Source organism: Aulonocara stuartgranti, assembly GCF_965226115.1.
Source record: "Aulonocara stuartgranti genome assembly, chromosome: 7".
Taxonomy (NCBI): domain Eukaryota; kingdom Metazoa; phylum Chordata; class Actinopteri; order Cichliformes; family Cichlidae; genus Aulonocara; species Aulonocara stuartgranti.
The window spans coordinates 56934630-56950771 of NC_138945.1; the positions used below are offsets into that span (position 1 = coordinate 56934630).

At 41.1% G+C, this 16142-nt stretch overlaps 1 protein-coding gene across 1 annotated transcript; it reads right to left on the reverse strand.

The window, feature by feature from the left end:
- Positions 1-11948: 11948 nt before the first annotated feature.
- LOC309711693 (annexin A2-A-like) lies at positions 11949-16104 on the reverse strand. Its single transcript, XM_082542136.1, has 13 exons — positions 15972-16104; positions 15340-15392; positions 14961-15054; positions 14366-14460; positions 14144-14257; positions 13909-13999; positions 13640-13719; positions 13409-13468; positions 13126-13219; positions 12913-13008; positions 12710-12768; positions 12332-12454; positions 11949-12229 (listed from the first exon to the last, which is right to left on the reverse strand). Exons 2-13 carry the CDS (start codon positions 15385-15387, stop codon positions 12170-12172), a joined length of 1014 nt encoding a protein of 337 aa, XP_082398262.1. The 5' UTR covers positions 15388-15392; positions 15972-16104; the 3' UTR covers positions 11949-12169.
- Between the last annotated feature and the right edge of the window lie 38 nt (positions 16105-16142).

A 16142-nucleotide genomic window follows, 5' to 3' on the forward strand; every position in this document is an offset into this window, starting at 1 on the left:
CACGCTAAGAGCCAATGACGAGCCGGATCAGCGGGGCGTGCCACACTTTGTTAGAGCATTCTTGTGAGCAGAATAAACACTTTAAAAGAAGGTGCGGGGGTTTTATTTTTTGCTGTTGTCTTCTATGTGTACTTTTCTGCCAATCCCAAAAATCCCAGCACCGAACTGACCCAGTTTACTTTCCTGCTTCAGATCGATTTGATTACACAGCTTTGTATTCAGTGGTTTCACATTTCCCTTAATCCTCATATTAATGTTATTCTCACAGTCCAGATTTAAAGTACCCCCTTTAGATTGTATTGTTTATACTAAGCGGAGAGGATACGCATTATGATACAATATTGATATTTCCATAAATAAGTGCCAGTGCCACCTCTCACACATACTGCATTCGTCAGACTTTTTCACACCGAGAGGAACTAGCTCAACAACTTTTCATATTGGATCAATCCTACAAGGAATATTGTTGTTTATTGGCAAACATCCTGACACATCATCATACACAATGAAGCTGGCATGAATAATTAATACCCTCTCTCATACAAAATATTCACTCGCACTCCAGTGGTGTTTACTCCCCCTGCAGACATCCATACTGAGGATAACCTCTGCTGTTTAAAGCAGCTCTGCGTCTCACTTCTCTGCTGCTGAATGCTGAGAAGTTACAAGAGACACAGTAACAACATGAAAGAGGCAAGAAATAGATCAGTAAATACACAGCAGCACTGTTTAAAGAGTGGCTTGAAAATACTGTGATTGCGTTGTGTGGAATCAGGAAAAAACAGTGCAGCACAGCCAAGAAGTGACTGCAGAAAGACTTGGGCTAAACCAGGTGGCGTGACAATGAGCCTAATCTGACTTTTTCTAATTAAATAGAGACATTCAGGAACAGATGACGTATAGCTTTTTTTATATATGCAAAAATGTAGGTTGCTTTTTGTTGTCTGCAACATTTTTTGATCAAAATTATTAGCATGTTGTGAATTTTTTTACGATCTCCGCCCTGTCTTTGTTTGGTGTGTTTGCTCCAGTTGTTCACATGTATTTGGACTGGTTGATTCTAGCGTCGCACATTTATGGCATTCATTCTTCAGATTGCAGTGATTCTTCGGTCACACGAATTACGCTCTAGACAAACTGCTGTTATTGTTAATACTATTTTACTGCACTTTTATTAAAGTTGGTACCTCTGGTTTCGACTAAAACTAACAGACTTACAAGTGAATTTTGTATACCTTAGTGAATGTAACCCAGTTGGGTCCTGTAGACAGTGTACAGTTGAATATTAAGCTGATGACTGACTGACTGATGGAAGATGGTGGAGCCCTGGGGAGACATCTTTGCGGGAGAAAATGACACTCCCCTTGTAACTGTCTCGGAAGTCAATGCTATCACACTGTCAAACTCAGAACTTGCTTCCCTCATTTCTTTTATCCCCCGCCCCACCCATCTCTGCATTCAAAATCATTCCCACAGCCTACAGCTACGAGCGCAGACTTTTAGTGCACGTCCGCTCTAGACGGGAAGTGTGGGGGACGGGGAGCATCCTGGGCCACTCTCACCAGGGAAAGTGACAGCCCGGATAATTGGCACTAATCAAGCGACTGCCTGGATTGAGAGAATGTCGCCATCAGCGCAGAGAGAGACGAACAGGGATGACCCACAGAGGTAGCGCCCAAGGCCGTTACTCGCCTACAATAGATTCTGTCAATCCTCAGCGTGTGACAATCATCATCTAGCAGCGCAAGTCCGTCTTTGGCCAATATGCAAAAAAACAAGAAAGTGGAAGACAGTAAGAAAGAGGCGGGGGTGGTGGGAGAGGAGAGGGAGCGTAAGAGAGACATTTCCTATTTCACATGAAAACTAGGATGTTATGAAGAGCATACTACATTATTCTTTTTTATAATTTCTCTTACAGCTATTGCTTTGAATTACAGAGGATTTTTTTTCCATCTTTTTTTTTCTTTTTGTCAAGAGCGAGAAGGAGATGAATCAAAAATTCATCTAAAGAAGTTCTGCATAGGGTGAGGCGAATATACCTCTGGTGGAACCAACATTTGCAAAAGTTCTATCTCCTTAAGCAATTATTAGCGGTGATAGTTTGACATGTACAAGAGTTGTCAACAACTGACTTTAAACAAAGTACAAAGCAGAAGTAAACAGTGCCTTGGGCAAAATTAACTTGGGGGACTAGCCATCTCATGAATTATAAATGGCTATCTATTACTGCAGTGAGTGGTAGTACCAGGAGGCTTCATTCACTGGAATAGACTAACCTATTTTCAACACATCTGAAAGTCAAGTGTGACAGTGAGGCGCTAAAGAATGCAGTTCAGGGAAAATCGAGCCCGTTATTTAGTAAACGAGTTGTGTAATTTCTAAATTGTACCAAACTAACCATGGAATACCCTCAGGGGTTTGTGTCATGTGCTATACACATTTGCCTACTAACTGCCATTCAGTTGCAAATTAATTCCCTTCACAGAGCACATTTTAATCCATCTCATTAGCAAAGTGGCCCATACATAAAAGCCTATGTTTTATCTTTTTAATCCTCATCGCCCTGATGCCAGCTGGAAATAAATAAAATCGTGTCACCTTAGATAATATCAAGCTGGGATGATCTTGACAAATTGGGCTTGGACTTTAATTTGTCTGTGGATTCATGCAGGTGATTTTTTTTTTTAAATCCACAAGCTCAGTGTATTTCCTCTTCACATAGCTTATTTCCCTTGTCATAATTCTCAGGGTGGAAATTTAGTACATCTACTGACCTGAGATGACAAAGAAGAGGGATTAGACAAGCTCCCAGATGCAGATGTGCGGGAGCCACGAGGAGTGTGGCTGGTCAACATTGATACAAGAAGCAGTTTGTCCTAACCAGGGACTTCTGTCTTCCCGCGCCTTCTGGGCTCTGTCTCGGATAGGTGGTGAAATGACTGGATTGGCACCTCTCTCGATGCAATAACCGCTGGAGAACTGCGAAGCCTGAACCGCAATGACTCCCTGTAGAACAAGCCAGACACCACAGGCTTTTTTTTTTTAAAGACATGCAGAGTAAACAGATGCTGAAAGTCGATTAGACCAGGCACTTTAGGTGTGATTATAGCAAATCCCAACTGGTAAGATTTAGTCTCTTCCTCCGATTTATTTGCTTGCTAAAAGCTTCACCTTTTGGTTTCAGGTGACAGCGAGAATCTGTTCAAAGGAGCAGTGCTAAGTCAGTTTCCACTCTTGTCAGATAGGGAGACACGATAAAGCTGCAGTGGGAACACAATCACCAGATTTATGAAAGCGAATACTTTGCCAGCTCTGACTTTCAGTACACGCACGCCACACAGTTTGCTTTTCCAGCCCTGCATGTGCCGTTTTCTCCTGCTTTTCTTCTTTTTGCAATTTGCAAGTCTTTGCACGGCGTGTGCAGAAACGCCTCATCTTCAAAACGCCGGTAAATATAATCTTTTCACACCAGTGGAAATAAATACATAGCTGCATACAGTAGGAAAAACAAGACTGTGATCTAGCTCTACAAACATGGTGATTGGCAGGTGTAAGGCACAAAGGATCCAAGCGCAGCTTCACACATTAATTGTAGCTGCCTTTAAAGGATGTTAACCAATATATATTCAATGCTCTCTTTTTAGACTCAGTTCTAAGGAGGCACTCTTCAAGCATGGCAGTGTTATGTGAGCAGCATCGCTGCTGCAGATTTCAGGAGACTTGAAATACCTTTTTTCGTCAGAGCGTCACTGCAGAGGAACATTTCCTCCAGGTGTTTATTGGCAACAAAATAAACTTAAAATAACTTTAGTTTGTTTTGAATTGAAAGTCTTCCTAAATGAAAATAAACAGCGATGCAGCTATGTGCTGCTGAATATTCTTTCCCTCGCAAATGAAAATATATTTGCTTTGTACGCTGTGGCGCTTCGGAATGTCATTTTATCTTATTTGATCTGATCGTTTCGACAAGGTCCAGAATTATTTATCGCCCTACGGACACTTTGAAGCCATTATGCTTTGTTTTATTTTGTATTTTTTCTGATTAAGGGCCTCGGTTGCAAGTCTATGCTAATGTCAGTATCTGGTGAAGAACTTTGCAAATGAAAGCAGCTGTGCTCTGATAAAAGGACGGTGAACACAAACACTGCATAACATTAGTAAGGTGCCGTTACTTCTACTGACTCATAATTGTCCAACATGCCTGGGAGATACAGGGATGAGTTCATGGGACTCAAAAAAAAAAAAAAATCCTCACCCCTTGTTTTGCATAATACTCAGCAGAAGCAGGGAGGGGCAGGTGTGAGTGATCTTCCCAGTGTCTCCAAGTCATTTTGTTTATCATTCAAATGCAAACCTTGTTCCATTATCCATGAGGGAGCAGGAGTAATGTGATAATGTCCCCTCATCTTTTGGTCCGAAGTGACAGCACTGTGCCATGTCATAGATGATGAGAGAGAAAAGACAGGCAGAGGGCCGAGCACAAAAACAGGTAATTACCTCCATACCTACAGTTTTAGAGAGGTGGCTCCTTCAGCATTCACATTTCTGTGTATTCTAATTAGACTAACCGGGCCACAGTCTGAGGACGAGGACACATACACCCGAGGACTTTGATGAAATCTGAGGTGTCAAGTAGACATGAAGGGACCACATCACTTGTGCCCTTCACTTTTTCGGTCTTGCATTTATGCTGAATACTGCAAAAGAGCCTCCTCATAGGGATCCTCTGCTTTTGTGGTGCGTGCTATGTGATTGATTATTTAGAGGAAAGCTCCACAACTCAAATCAGTGTGGAGCCAGCAAATAAAGTCAAATAACGAGGGAGAGTGCAGGTCTGAGGGAGGGAAAGATCTCAAGATGTTTTTGAAGCAAGTCAGAGTAGCCAAAGGCGAGCAGATCTTCACGCTTTCATATCTCCCCCTTTTTAATATTTCTCCCCATTTTAATGATGTGCTTCCTGTCCTTGAGTAAAGTTCTTCATAGCCAGTCTTTTTTGCCAGAAAGGATTTTTTTTCTCTTTGAAATAAAATGTAAGTATATATTTAGTCTCCTAGTTTAGAGGCTTACAGGCCGAGGCAGATATTCAAATTTGTGCTTTCAGGACTACGCCATCGCCAAAATGTTAACAATATTTTAATAAACAGTGTAAGTTCTGTGCTTAAGCTCTGCTGGAGGAATGTGAACCTTCAGTTTGTAAATTAACAAAAATAATCACATTGGCAAAAAAAAAAAAAAAAGGTTTTTAAGGACTTTTCCAGTCATCTGCGTGTTACAAAGAGATCCCACTTATAGCATGTGAAAATAAACAGACGGGACTCAGTGTGCACATGCATAAGGTTGCATAAAGGAACGTGTAGGCTTTGCATGAAGAAAAATCAAATATTGATGATGATAGTGGAGAAAAACAATGAAAAACCAAAGCAGCAGACGGCTGTCATTACAACAGCTCTAAGTGTTTGAGGCCGGGATATCAAAGCCATTCCTTTGATATAAGCAGACTCACAAAGATCAGCTCTCCTTAAAAACCAGCTATAATGAAGGCATCTCATCACACTCTATCCATGACAAGCCAGAGCGGCCTTGTACTTCCAGTCTCGAACCCTCAGGCCAGCTGAATATACCTGCATCTCTTTTTCTCCTCAACTAAAAAGGGGTAAAAGCTGGAATACGACATTTCTTAGTCTGTATTAGGCAGTGGAGGTAACTAGGGCCCGTGATGTGGAAATCATAAAATGTGCGAGACTGCACCTTTGAAATACAAAAGACCACGGATTTAAAAAGGGCACATTATAATAACCTGAGTATACTGAAGGCGTCAACTGTAGAGAAAGAGCGAGGGGTAAAAAAGCCAGGCTTCATATTATTTTACAAAAAATAATACAATAAACTAAAATAAATACAATCCAGAGAGGTTTGTATCATCTTTAGATTTTCTGTTACTAAATACTGCTCATAGATATGCTTAAAACTGATTTTTTAAAAAGATCATCATCTTTTTCTTTAGTCATATTGCCAGCATCTTGTTTATGCTCATTCCAGAAACAATTATATTTACAGTTGTAGTTCGCAGAGTTACAATAAAACGTTTAACAGCATATTGTTCTGCAACTTTTCCAGCAAAAATGTTAAAAGCAAAATATGTATAGAACAGCCCCCACCCCTCTTCCCCAGTCTTGAGGCAGAGATAGCCACTGAAAAAGTGCTGGTTCAGTCTCCTTCTGTCTCTGGGCATAGCTTTGATCAGTCCCACCTCAAGACTTATCCTGGAGGGAACCGTGCACTTCTATTCTCCATGGCTAATCATACTTCCTGTCTTTGTCTTTATGTGCTTTAGACAAGCGTCAGATAGAAGCACAGGAACAGATTTGCCCCGAAAACCTGGAGAATAAAGCCTCTGGTTGTGCTGCAGCTCATCTTTTCCAGCAGATTTCCTCATGAATATTTCCACAGTTTTTGGAGTGGTGGATTTCAACCCATTGCTGCTTTGAAAAAAGGGCTGCTTTTGAGAGACAAGGGAAGTCTTTCAGAGTTAAAGACGCGAGAGTATATGTACTGTATGTCACCTGACTTTAGCGTATTTTTAGCTGTACCTACAGTTGGTTGACAGAAGACATCAAGGCCAGGGGCTTATATCCTGCTTGCTGTAGAGCGCAGACACGATTTTCACAGAGCCTTGCCAAATGTGAGATGAGACCAAGGAGCGAAATAGTTAACAAAATAATTTCACATGCACAGCATATTCTTTGGGCTCGGGCGATATCGCTCTGCCTGCCACCAGTGGCACTTTTCACCAAGAAACCTGCTTTGTGTGTTTCGTGCAACTACAGAAAAGACCATTTATGCCAGGAGCCAAAAAAGAAGAAAAAGAAATAGACAAAAATCCCCTTTTCTTTTTTTCGGGGGGAAGCTGAAGGCTATGAAAACCATCCTGTGTTCTATTTTTGAACTGATTTCCATTTCCATGGCCACCTGAGGGAGGTCAGGCTGGTCCAGCCAACTTCCTCACAGGGACAAGGACTAACGGTGACAGGGACACAAACCATGTTCCATCCGTTCCAACACCCACGCCACTCATTATTCTCACTGGCACCATCAGGACTTTCACATGGATATAGAAATTAATCGCCATGAAGAAACAGAAAACAACAAAAATCCCTTCTCCTTTTACTTCTTTCTTGGTGTTTTTCTTCTGCTTCAAAGCCTGTAAGTCTCTGCTGTGCCTTAGGGTTAATTAACATGATCCAAACAGTGAATGATCAGAGAGAATGGGAAATCTCCAAAGGTTAAGTGTCACATGGGAAGCGTGTTGTCAGAAGACAAGGAGGTAGGCAGGTTCTTTTTTCTTCTTCTTCTTTTTTTCTGCTCCACGTTCAAAATCAAATGAGAGAGCAGAGCTGCTGCAGAGGGAAGAAATTTGTAGACACCTTTCCAAAACTTTGCATTTCTCCTGTCAGAAGGGCAGAGCTTCACAGTCTGGCTTCAAACAATATCTGTAAATCCGTGACATTTTGATGAACAAAAGAACTCTGCAGGTTTCACCAACTTGTTCACCTTTCTGTATATCATTATCGTTCGCTTTAGAGAAGTACACACAACACAGTTTCATAATGTGATAAGCAAAAGATTTTTTTTGTGGGGGGGGCACATCCATCACAGAGTTAATCACTCCTTTTTAAAGACCTACTCATTGAGATTGAGTCTCCTCTTAGTATCACCACAGGGGGGAAAAAGAGAAAATGACTTCATGATCCACAGATATCCTGGATAGCATGTCTTGCAGGTGAAACTGTATGATTTCTCTCTGTAATAATTAACATGGGCCCCTCTTCTCTCCCTGTGGCTTGTCGCTGACATTTGGTTCATGCTTGAGTGTCTGCCTAGCTGATTTCAATCTCTTGCATGAAGGTGAGCCTGTGTTTGTGTATGCGCGCATGTGTGTGTGTGTGTGTGTGTGTGTGTAAGTGTGCTTGGGGTCCAGCGGCCAGTCTGACAAGGACATTAAAGACAGGACTTGCCTTCAGCAGATGGGATTAAGCATCATGACAATATGGATTAGAGACCCCCTCGGTCAGTCTCAAACCTCCAGCAGGTTAGAAAGTTGAAAGCCAAACGCTGAAACACAAACGAGTCTCGTCAGTGTGTTTGTGCTCTTGCAAAACCGCATTATGTAAAGGGTCGTATCTCACTCGCCGCTGAATAGATATTTGACAATTCCGAAAATTTATCACACGGATCTTTATACATTTTGACTGCGGTGACACGCCATGTTGATTTACGCCACGCTCGCGGGATGAAAACACCTCAGAATGGTCACCTCGACCACCGCCGCAACAGGCCTTATTTAACATTATTACATTATGTATGCAAGCTTGAGTATGGATAATGGATGAATCTAAAGCAAAGCAGTTTAATTACCCACCATCATTCTGTCTCACCTAACTGCGGAAGCACACATCTTATTAGCCACGGTGTAAATAAACATTAATATGCCACCCTGATAAAGACTGTCCTCCTCCTTGCAGTTCTTTGTATATTATTATCATTGCTGCAAAGTACACACAAACTGATCCAGTGGCATGTGCAAACAACGGAAGAGATACTGAAGCTGGGGCCAGACTATTACAACCACTTCACAGAAAATTATCATTAGTGCATCTGGCTTGAGGCCACCCAGCCTCATCAAATGATTAAACCGTACAAGGAGTATTTTTACACGGATCTTGCGCAATTGCATGATATAAAACGGGAGCTTGCGCGTGCGTTATTTTTGTCAAAGAGGTGATCAAATCAGGCGGTTAACAACACTGTAGGCAAGGAGCGCTCTTTGTCAGAAAATTTCTTGCTGCGTTCTTGGCAGACCAGGGAGTGGCAGGACAGGCAGAGGAATGACGGACGTCTCCTTGGGCCAACCTGGGACGCGACGGTATGAATATATAGCATGCAGGTTAACCAGCCACCGGGTATTTTGATCCTTTCAGCACATAGCAACAGAGAGAAAGCTTCAAGCAAAGAGAAAACTCAGCATACAGTCCAGCTCTGAGCATCAAACGCTGCTGATCTAATAAACTGCAGTATGTGAAATACCAGTTATCCCCTCGGGGCGAGCTTTTTAACAAACTAGATTGTGACTTGTACCACACATAATTGATACAAGACGTAATTATTAAGAAAGAAATGGGTTTTTTTCTACTTTACAAGTAGTTACTGTATCAAACATGCTGAACTGAAGCAGCAGCATCCCAGTTTGCTTCAAGTTTAACCTTATTAAGATTATTTTTTGGCTTCTCAAAATGACAGAAGCTGAACTCTTCAAAGACATAAAATGCAGTGCATGTACACAAAGCTCTTTTATAAACTTCTCCATATGTCTTTCGTGTCTGTAGATGGTCTGACTGGAGCCAAAACCCGAGAGGAGACAGGCCTTATTCTGCTCTCTTATGTTGTTTCAATCACCAGTCGACTGTACAAAGGAAGCAGCCTGATGGCATGACGAGTGCACAGCGCTCATCTGCCTGTGCTGTTGTCTCAGTTTGAGCCTCATAAAAGGAAGCGGGCCTGACGATGCCAGAGGCAGGGGATCCAGCTCTACGGTCTGAGCCGAGAAACATCAGCAGAGCGCCATTCTTTAGAAGGAGATGTCCTTCAGAGTGGTGCCAACTCTCCCTGGGGCAGCAGCATGAGACACAGCCTCTTATTTACCATATACAGGATCTCTGCGTGCCCTTAATGAGCCAGGATATTCAGCATCACAGAGACAAAGGCCGCGCTTTCACTGAAGAAGCTGTGGTTTTGCTGAATTAAATAATGATAATTACGAAAATATTAATCAAACTCGGGCTCTCACGGCTCTGTGGATGTGTTGAGGGAGCCCGGTCTTCCAGCTTAGCCTGTAGGAGTTCTGATTTAAAGTATGCCCGCGACCTATAGAGCTGCAGGCAAACGTGCAGACACACGCAAACACACACAGATGCACACAATTAAAATCAAACCCTGGTGGCCCCCTACTCTATAATTAAACACCCTTTGGTGCTCTGCACAAATATACTAAGCCAGGTTCAGATGCGTCAAGGAGAGAGGAGTGAAGGCAAGCGTGAAGAAGCTGTCGGTCCCTTACACTGGAAGTTCTGTTTAATGCAATTAATTAATAAAAAGCACAAACTAATACCTTCCCGGTGTGCAGTTGGTATGTCTGGCGGGGCAGCAGCAGCTATACAGCTGTACTGTGAAACTTTAATGCCGCTGGATGCCTAAAGCGATTGCCCGGGCCCTTTCTCTCAGGTGGGGGTGTGGGGCGGATGGGCGGGTGCAGGGCTTTTTCCACATATTCGATCAAACTAACAAAAATGTTTGAAAGTAGAAGAAGAAAAGGATTTTTGTGTGACCTTTAAAGACACTGAGGTACAGGTGCCTGACAGGATCCATATCAGGATCCAACTGACAAAAAAAACCCCTCCTCACAGAGCTTTTTCCTAAATATAAAGTATTCCAAACTCTCTTCTGCTATTCAGATGTTATTAGGTGATTATATGGTATTATTCTTCACCTTTTAGACTTCAGAGTGCTTGTCATTTGGCTCTAGTTGTTATGGTAATGTGAGGTATTCCATCTCCTTCCCAGCATGCTCTGTTTGACATTCATGGGGTTAAAGTCCCCTGAATGATGAAGTGCCAGTGTTTGGGACAGTAAATTGCATCGTTTCAATTGAGAAGAGAGTTCCCCTTGGGTTTGCTGGAGGTCCCAACGGGCTGGCCTTGAACAGAACAGCATGTTGTACATCCATATAAAAAAAGTGAAAAATATGGTGGTACTTTTCCCTTTATGATGCAGAGATTAATCTGTCACTGTATGCGTGCATAAATCTCACTCACTCCTTTGCAAAATACTGTTTTATCTTACTTTATGCTATATTTTATTTTTTTATTGCTCATAAACACAAACCATCACAAAGGGCTAATGTTCTCATCAATATTATTACAAAATGACCATAAATCTGACGCCTTGTTAAAATTTGAAGCCGTTTCTCTTCTCAGCCATTCAACCACTGAAAATATTTGACAGAAGCATTATTTTATCAGGCGGTTTCTCCCACAGTAACAGATGGGCTTCTGTCATATTTGAGCCACAGCACGCCGCTTTATTTTCGCAAGATTATTGCACTTTCCTTCCGATCCTTTCCTCATCGCTGTGTTCAGCAGCACTGAACTTGCCTTTTGGGGCTATTTTTTTCCCTTATACTTCAGTAGAAATGCCTTGACAACACTGTGGTGGTTATTTCATCCTGAGAGACCACAAACTAAACAGCAGAAACACGTTGTATAGACACTTGTTTAGTGGTATGCAAATCATCTTGGCCGGAGGTAAAATTAACATTTTCAATTAAAATATTAGCACCAAACAAACACAGAAAAACACACTAATGATTAAATCATCTTGATGGAATCTCATAGTGGAAACCGAAGCTTTTTTCTTGTAATTCTTTATCTGAAAACACGCAGCACTGCTCACACTGTACATTAATGTTTTTATGGTCGTGAATCTTTATGTTTGCAAATGAGGCTTGCCATCGAATGTCTGAATTGGAAGAAAATGTATACAGTATTTTTTTTTTATATATTCAAAGCTCAGAAATGTATTTTCATTTCTTGTGCAGACAAAATGTTTTTTGTCATTTTCATTTCCTTTCACATATTTATAAAATGCCCAATAATTAAGAATAAGGATAATAATGGTGGGTAAAAAGGTTGCTGTTAAAAAAATATTTTGTCATATATCTTTTGTTTTTTTTTTACATATCTGCATTCCTTCCGCAGATATAGGCAATGTAAGGCCCAGAGACAGAGGGGCAGAGCTTTCTGCAGCTGCTTTTACCGTTTACATATATCGCCCTCTGGTGGCGATTCATGTAAACATCCACATAAAGCAACATTGAGGCAAAAAAATGAGCAATGTTCAAACAAAGCAACTTTATTTCCGTTTTGGTATAACAAACAAACCTTGACACAGACTCTTCATGTATGAAATACAAAAAAAAAGACAAAAAAAATCTCTCCTTAAATGTTGCATTCAAATGCAAATCCAGAAAACATGAGATGAGCTTAGGAGGGCTCCAGCTGATATTCAAAGCGCAGCTTTCCAGCTAAAGAGGCTCTTTTGCATCTGATGACTCTTTTTATTGCCCTGGTCCACAGAGGCCAAGCAGTACCTTCTGGTAGTCTCCCTTGGTATGTTCCTGGAGAAGGAACAGAAACAGCAAGTCAGACATGCTGCATGACAGAACAAGCTTTACTGTAAATCACTCATAGACCAGAGGCAGGTTAGAAAATTCACTTGCCATAATAGTCTGTTGCAGAGATTGCCCAAAGCAGGACTTGTATTCAGAGCAGATTTTTCTCAGGTCCACCTCACAGCGTGACACAATAATTCTGGTCACCATCTTCTCTTTGGCCCCTTTACTCTGAGGAAACGAGCACAAGTCAGCACTTAAGTTGCACACGCTCCAAACTTAACTGCAGCAGCTGATGCAACACTGTTGTAAGATAACTTTTGTCAACTTTGGATTCTCTGTGTTCCTGCAGCTAAATTACACTTTCACAAGCAGATGTATTTCTTACATCTGCTAGATTTAAAAAAACAAACAAAACAAAAAAACAGTCTAGCCCTCAAAATAGCCACATCTCAAGAAAAAGGAAAAGAACAGTAGTGCGAGTACCTTCATGGCTTCATTGAGTCTTTTGGCAAAGTACAGCTGTTTGTTTTCAAAGCACTGAACTGGAACAAATAAAAAGAACAAATATTAACAGGAGTACATCTTACATTCTGCAGATATGTTTCTTATCACTTTGAAAGGAATTCTTAAACCAAAACTGGGGCGTTGTCGTTCATTCATAATCTAAATGCACTGCTAAAGTGTACCTAGCACCAGGAAGGATGTTTGCAAGTCTCCTTTAACTTCCTTCACAATGCTCTCCTGCATGTCGTAGGGGCTGTAACTCTTGTACTTCTGAAATACTAAGACACAGAAGAAAAAAATCTTTGAGTGGTGTAATGGGTCCATTTCACAACTTGCAACAGAGGATCACAAATCCACATGTATTAATAGTGCTCTTAGTAAAAAGGATGGGGCACCTTTTTGGAGGTGGGGTACACTTCTCTCAGACATAATGGAGATCCAGGTCGCCACATCAGTCCCTTTAATTTTTATTCCAGCATCATAGAGAGCCTAGGCATGAGGAAATATCCTTAAACAGTGCCAGAATTTAGCTTGTGGCACAGAAAAGAGCCGTTCATGGACAACGAAAAAATTTCATTCGTGTCTAATTATTCTATATTAATTATTCTATTATTCTATACATGACGGGAATATAAGACCCAAACAAAAATCTGTTTAATTCAAAGGCAAACAACTTACTCTGGCATCTTCATCAATCTTTTCATAGTCTGTAATAGAGGACGGTTCAGCTCTCTTGGTCTGCAGCAAAATAAACAACATTCAGGTCATTTTCACAAGCAACTGCTGAAAAGTCATTTTTACAGGTTATATTTGGCACCAAATGCCTGCATGGATGTAATTATGAAAGTTTCTTTTAATTTGTCACCTATATGTATGTAAATCTTAAGGAACAATGCAGCTACGTCTCACCTGCACAAGAGCCAATAGTAACTTAGCGAAGTTTCCAGAAGTATCTCCAGCCACATCTTTGTCCAGTTCCTTTTTGAACACTATAAAAATTAGATTTTCACGTCGGGGATTTAGCCATCTCTTGAAACCAGAGTAGTCACATAACTTGATTTATGACTGATTAAGACATGATATGATATGTAATACAACAAGAACAATGCATAGTAAATGAAAAGCACGCAACCTCAACTGTAATCTAAACTTTACACAGGATTTCAAAGTGTACTTACATTCCTTGTAGACCTTCTTGATTTCTACCAGCTCATCATTACTACGTGAGCACAAAATCTCAATCAGTGTTTCTTCATCAGTTCCTAATCCCTGAAAAAAGGAGAATTTTAAACGATCACACCTGAAAGCCATCTGAAGACATAAGACTAATGGCTTTTTGTTTCCAGCAGAGGGCGGTGTTGCCCTTCCACAAAATCTCCCTGAGAGAGAAAAAACAAACAAACCACACTTTACCTTGATGGATGCCTTGATCTCTGAGGCATCAAACTGCGCCGTGCTCTTCATCAGTCCAAGGATTACAGTTTCCAGTGAGCCAGACAAAGCACCCTTCAGGGCTGAGATCATGTCCTATATAAATTATAACAGCATTACCTGATCATGCTTAATGTCTGGCATATTGCTGAAAAGACAAAGAATGGCGCTTTAAAGCCATGAAGGAGTTTAGGCCTGCTGTACCTTCTTTGCCCTCCTTTCATACGCAAAAGCAATCTCTCTCCTTTGGGCGTATGTCCGCTTTGTTAGGACATCAATGATGGTCTGCTCATCCACACCTGATTATACATGATTTGAACACATTAATTACACAAATGAATGAATTTTTTTTAACAATACTAAGAAATCTGATTAGGTTATGATGACAAAAGAAAGACACAATCAGTAAATCCCTACAACAACCTTTTAAAAGAAGAAGAGGGGATGGATATACACAAATATCGTGTCTGAGTAAAGGTTTAAACGCAACATGGGCATAAGGTGTAATTTCCTCCTATTCTTATTTGCAGAAAAACATTTTTCCACTCTGAACACATTCTTCACCACAGCACGATGGTGGGCTGTTAGGAGTGCCAGTAGCTCTCAGTCAGCAGCCAGAACACAGCTCTGCCAGCACTGGGGCGTGGACATGGAGATGTTCCCAATGTGGTCCAAACATTTTAAGCCACGAGGCTGACTCACAAATACCAGTCACTCATCTGTTGCAAGAATTTGCAGAACCAAGCACCATTTATTTTTCCTTTTTTTTTTTCCCTTTTTTTGGAGAGAGAGATCTTGCCTTTGGTTTTGATGGCGGTCTCTATCCTGGCAGCATCTTTATCAGGGTCAAAGTCAGGAGCAGGTACCACAGTGGGGAACAAAGGATCCTGACCCTGAGAAGTCAAAGCAAGAAGTAAACTAACTGTTTTGTTGTTAACCTCTTAACCTCCATTAGGAAACTGGTGGCACACAAAAGGTCAGGTTGAGTGCACGAGTTCAGCTAATGTCAGTTTCCCAGAGAACGTATTTTAGTATGTGACTGAAACAAAGCTCACCCTTAAAGCTAAATGTGGCAGGCTACCGGTGGAGAAGTTAAACATTACATATACATGCAACAAATAAATGATAAAATAAGAGTTGCCATGATAAAGAAGAAAAAAAAGAAAGCAGAACTTTACCCCAATGTTGAGAGACAGCTGTCCCAGAAACTCTGATACCATAGCCATTTTCACTGTTGTGGGGAAAAAAAAAATCTCATAATCAAATCTCGCTATAATCCTATCACTGACTTGCACAAGACCATGTTTAATTTGGCTGGAGATGTAATCGTTTGAGAAGGTAAAGCAAGGTCTTTCTAACAAAGGCAGAGAAGTTAAATCAAGTTGTTGCTTTTTACAAAGCCGAGTGACTGCAGGGGAATTTATTCCTTTGACGAATGGTTATTTCTTTTTGACTGCTCTGCCACATTCAGAGGAGTTTCTAGTAAAAGATTTCAGACGCATTAGAAACACCGAAGTGACACGCCCTGGAAAATGTGCTGCTGCACTTCGATGTTGTAAGGCAACTGAGTTCTTTCACACGTGGACAAGGGGAAAAAACTGCTTTAAGAACCTGAAGAATTAAAACTTAACTGAAACTTAAAACAGAAGTGAGACTCTTTTATACAAACTGTGAAAATGCAAGTCATATGTCATGATTCGTGAATGCAAAATGCCTCCTTAAAACTCCTTGAAGCTTTATGCAGTGTAAACTGAACCGTACTTCCTTTTATTCTATTAACAAACAGTTGACAAAATTCCAGCACACTTACCTGAGCTGTAAAAGCTGAGATGATGCACAGATTTGTCCTGGTGATGTTTAAATGGATTGGGTGTGGAGGCTCAACTTTTCAGAGATATGAAAAGGCTTCCCACTTCACTTCCCCTGACGGATTCCCTCCCCCTTTCTGTGGACTCATGACTCCACCCTAATCTGCTACGAG

Bases quoted from the DNA above. Each gene is read 5' to 3' on its own strand.
- LOC309711693 (XM_082542136.1), bottom strand. From the start codon at position 15,387: ATGGCTATGGTATCAGAGTTTCTGGGACAGCTGTCTCTCAACATTGGG. The intron at 13,469-13,639 runs GTGAGACGTAGC...ATTTTGCTGCAG, and splicing joins TACTATTGGCTCTTGTGCAG to ACCAAGAGAGCTGAACCGTC. The intron at 12,455-12,709 runs GTACTCGCACTA...TCGTTTCCTCAG, and splicing joins GACTCAATGAAGCCATGAAG to AGTAAAGGGGCCAAAGAGAA.